This window comes from Tupaia chinensis, unplaced genomic scaffold, assembly GCF_000334495.1.
Source record: "Tupaia chinensis unplaced genomic scaffold, TupChi_1.0 Scaffold000187_1, whole genome shotgun sequence".
In the NCBI taxonomy this organism is placed as follows: Eukaryota; Metazoa; Chordata; class Mammalia; order Scandentia; family Tupaiidae; genus Tupaia; species Tupaia belangeri.
Window position 1 is genome coordinate 2,757,484 of NW_006159662.1, and position 4,512 is coordinate 2,761,995.

The 4,512-nt window shown below is 54.0% G+C and overlaps 1 protein-coding gene across 1 annotated transcript in view; it reads left to right on the top strand.

The window, feature by feature from the left end:
• Positions 1-3,220, top strand: part of PRKCA (protein kinase C alpha) — a 466,835-nt gene extending 463,615 nt beyond the window's left edge. Inside the window, exon 17 of the mRNA XM_006146762.2 lies at positions 1,767-3,220. Within this exon, the coding sequence (XP_006146824.1) occupies positions 1,767-1,931 (165 nt within the window). The 3' untranslated portion in view covers positions 1,932-3,220. The remainder of the gene's footprint in view (positions 1-1,766) is intronic.
• The last annotated feature ends 1,292 nt before the right edge of the window (positions 3,221-4,512 follow it).

A 4,512-nucleotide genomic window follows, 5' to 3' on the forward strand; every position in this document is an offset into this window, starting at 1 on the left:
GAGCCTTCTCCAGCGTTTCAGCCCGGCCATGCATGTGGGCAGCCGCGCCTCCGCTGACCTCTGCTTTGAGAGCTTCCTGTGCGTCCCAGGGAAAGCACCGTGGAAACGCGAAGCCTTGCTGCCCCACATGCGGCTGCAGGATGGTGCAGTGAGCAGGCCTCCAGAGAGCGACTGGAGGGGCAGCCGCGCCTCCGCTGACCTCTGCTTTGAGAGCTTCCTGTGCGTCCCAGGGAAAGCACCGTGGAACCGCGAAGCCTTGCTGCCCCACATGCGGCTGCAGGATGGTGCAGTGAGCGGGCCTCCAGAGAGCGACTGGAGGACCCCAGACACCACTGCCTGGTCACCTGCCCTCCCCCACCACACAAAGCTCGGACATGCCAGCCGTCGCCGCCATCTGCAAGCTCCCAGGCTCAAGAGAGGATGGTGGTCGTTTCTCAGAGTGAAAATCCCCCTAGAAAGGGAAGTCCCTGGTTACAAAGCCCTGACTTTGAACGCACAGCACGTGTTCCCCTGAACAGGGGAGTTTTTTTGCTGAAGCATGTGGGGAAAGCATAATGAGAGTAGATTGTCCAGAAAGCCTTGGAGAGAGGGGTGCTGTGAGGAGGAGGTGAGAAGCACAGCCCGGGAGCCCATACGGGCCTTCTGAAACACCAGCTGTGTGCTCCGAACGCTCCCCACCCACTGGATTCTGTGCGAAGCGCTGTGTATGTAACCTGCACGACAGCTTGGGGAGTGTCCGATTCTCCCTTTTCAGATGAGGAAACTGGGGGACCCCACCTCATTGTCCACCTAATGCTACCCTCTGTTAAAGTTCCAAGGATGCCTGGTTATGTTAAAATCTCAGACCTGATTCGCATTGCCCCTGTGGCAGTTCAGAGCACAGTAAGCCATTTCCAGCATGGCGAAGGGCCTTATTGGCCTTCCTGTTTTAGTGTCACCCTGAGATCCCAGAGCCTGCCACATGCCACAGCCCTTCAAAGCTGCTGGAGAAGCGAGGTGGACACCCTTCCTCCCACCCAGCCAGGTTCTCCAGCCGTGCTGCCTCTGCGTGGCTGTCTCTGCGTGGCTGTGTTTCTGGAGAAAATCTGGCGGGGTGGCTCCACCTGCAGCCCCCACTAGCGCAGAGCGTCCTGGGGGACCCTGGAGGAGAGGAATGTCTGAGAGGCCATGGTATCACTCTGCCTCCATGGCCTGTGCCACCCACCAACCAGCTCTTCAAGGTGTGCAGGATTCCAGCCTGGGAGCATACCCCCAACCTGGCCCCACACCCACCCCGTGGTGCTTGAACATTAATTTAGAAGCTGGGGTTTCCAGATGGGCCCACGGCTTTTACTTTACCGCAAGGGTTGGGTCGTTGCCGAGACCCAGATGTGAGTAGCGACCTTACTCTCCCAGCCCAGGGTAGCTGCTGCAGCCCCGCCCGCATCTGGCCTCTACTGCCCGGGTTGCAAGTGCAGCCCGCGCCTGGTGTTCGCCTCCTCGCTCCGCTTGCTCAGTGCGGTGGGAGTGAAAGGAAATGGCTGCCTCCCTGGAGCTGCCTTCCTGCCAACAGAACTTCTCCACCTAGGGCCTTGCCGGAGGCATCTGAGGGCTGTAGCTGAGTGACTCTCCATTGCTGTTTGCTGTGCCTGCGGTCTCCGAGACTCCTCCCGCCTAACCAGACCGGCTTGCCCAGGATGCGCTCCTGTCCACTGAAGGTCGGAGAGCCACACCCTGTGCCGTGCGACTTTTGCTAACCTTCCCTTCTTTTCCTCTTTTCTCCACAGTGCGGCAAAGGAGCGGAAAACTTCGACAAGTTCTTCACACGAGGGCAACCTGTCCTAACGCCGCCTGATCAGCTGGTCATCGCTAACATAGACCAGTCTGATTTTGAAGGCTTCTCATATGTCAACCCCCAGTTCGTGCACCCCATCTTACAGAGCGCAGTATGAAACTCACCAGGAACAACCGATGCCTCCCCGACCCCAGGCACCCCCACCCCTCAGCAGTGGGAAATGATCCTTAACCCTAAAATTTTAAGGCCACAGCTTTGAGTCTTACTCCACCTGGAGGCCTGAAAATTGTAGGGTTATTAGTCCAAGAGTGATCAACCGTCCAGGGTCTCTCTCTCCCAACCAGGAGCATCATCGCAGTGGAGGACGTCGTCATGTACAGTGCCCACTGTACCTCGACAAAGTCATGTCTGGCTGTCGGTGACCCTGCCCTTCCTAGAAAAGCAGATAGACCCTTGCCCCTTTTTTGGTACGATTTGATATGTTTTCATCTCCTCCATCTGTGGGTTCTCACCATCAGGATCCCCCAACCAGAGATGTTAGAGTGAACCTGCCCCCAGCCCAGGGAGCAGCAAACATCTCCACCCCCACCCATGTCTTTGGAATGCAAAATGGGGAGCCCAGAGTGTGAGCCAGGGGGACCAGGGGTGGGGAGGCTTTGAAATACCCGCCGCTTCTGTTCTCTGCCTCGATGGGGACAGTCCCTAGAGTCTGAGAGGCCAGATGGAGTTGATGGCTGCTCCCCAACGTCGACGCGTCGTAACCTAGCCGGAGTCCCATGGTTACCAGTTCAAAGGAGAAAGAAGGAAAGGAAGCAAACCTCAGATGCGTGTCGGGTGACTCTGTCATCTGGTACCCTACTTGTGATAACTGTCTTGCTTGATACTTAACATTCTTTTTAAGAGGCCAAATCGTCCAAGGACTTTGCTGAACGAGCATGTGAAATCATTTCCGATCAAGGACAGACCAGTGTGTATGTACGTTCATTTTAATCTCTGGGAGATTACCCTTTATCCAGGGTGCCATCGTAATCATGCCACTACTCACGAGTGTCGTTAGCCAACCCCCCAACATTGTGCTACCTACATTGTTTCCCTTCCTGAGACGCTCAAGTGGACGCCCCACCCCCTTTTGTACTTATTTATTTGATAGGCTGCAGTGTCGTTTACGACAGTACGATGTATAGTAACGTAAGTGTTGGCTGTCCCAGCAGTCCCGTTGGTGGCGTCTCCTCCTTTCTCAAGCCCTGGACGTCCACTGGATGCAAAACAACACGGTTTGGGCTCCCATTCCCAGTTCTTGTCGAATAATCCCCGTGGAGCTGTAGAATCAGGAAACTGGATGCATATCAACTCAAAGCTATTTTATTGCTAGAAGGATTTTAATATGTTTTGCAAATGCATCATGCAATGAATTTTGCATGTTTATAATAAACCTTAATAACAGGTGAATCTATATTATTGATATAAGCGTATCAAGTATAAAAAGAGTATTATAAGAATTTTATAAGACACAATTGTGCTCTATTTGTGAAGGTTCTTGTTTCTAATCTGCTTTCATGATTACGTTTTAGCTTAATTCATTGCCGCTGTGCTCTATCTTGTCCCCACGCCCCTCCGCCCGCCCGCACATGGGCACTGTACCAGATATATTAATTTTTTAACGTAGATCTAATTTCAAAAGTGAATGGCTACTTTACATGATCAATTAGGCTTTTACTGTATATGAGTGTATGTGTGTATATATATGCACGTATTTGCATATATATATATGCAGTCAATTCTTTGTGTGGGGGTTAGTGTTAAGCTGAGACTCTCGCTTCACTTTCTAATGCCATCTTCTGTCTGAGTTCCTCTGCCACTCTTCCTCTTGGGGACACCGGAAGCCTTTGAATCCCGTGTGCCTGGCATATTTGTGCAGGTGTGGCATCGGTGCAGCCCCTGGGCTGGACTTCCTGTTTGTGTGTATCTTGTCCCTTCAGCCTTGTGACTGCTGGTGACCCTGGGGTAGGGAATCAAGCAGAGCACCTCTTGTGACGTAGACCCGGACACCCGAGAAGCCACTGTTGGCCTTGCTGCCGCTCTAGCAGCTCAAACCCCATGAGACAAACTGGGCATCACCCCTGAGCACAGCTGTCCCCCTCTCCCCACTGCAGGTTCCAGAACGTTCTTTTGAGAGGCTGCAGTTTTCTTCCAGCTGCTGCTAGAATTGACCTTTCCAGTCTTGAAAGGAACAGTGCTTTGATAGACACTCTCCCAGGGCAGGGCCCTCAGAGGAGCCAGGCTTCGGCCATGTAAGAGAAGGCCAGGAGGAAAGTAGCTGCCAGTACTCAGAGGGAGCCGTTCCTCAGGCTGACCCCGGGCTGTTGGAGCTCACGTAATGTCCAACCACCGGAGGCCTTCGAGGTGATGGGCCTGGGCTGTCCTGGAAGCCCCTAACTGGAGGGAGAGATGAGTGGGGAGTGGGCCGGGGTCAGAAAAGAGTCATTTCTTCTGCCATCTTTCATGGACTAGCAACGTCAAAACTCAGAGCCCTCACTCATCTGTGCCTGCAGTCTTGCGAGTCAGTGCATGTGCAGAGGACACGTCTTCACCAGGTCCAGCTCAGTTGGTTTTTAAAAAGAGCCTAGGAGTCAACAGGCAGGCCCCCCCACCCACCCAAGGATGATGCAGCAGCGAGGCTGACCGTGGCCTGCCCCGGGCTGAGGCGGTCGCAGGTCGCGTGGTGGTGAGGGGGGGTT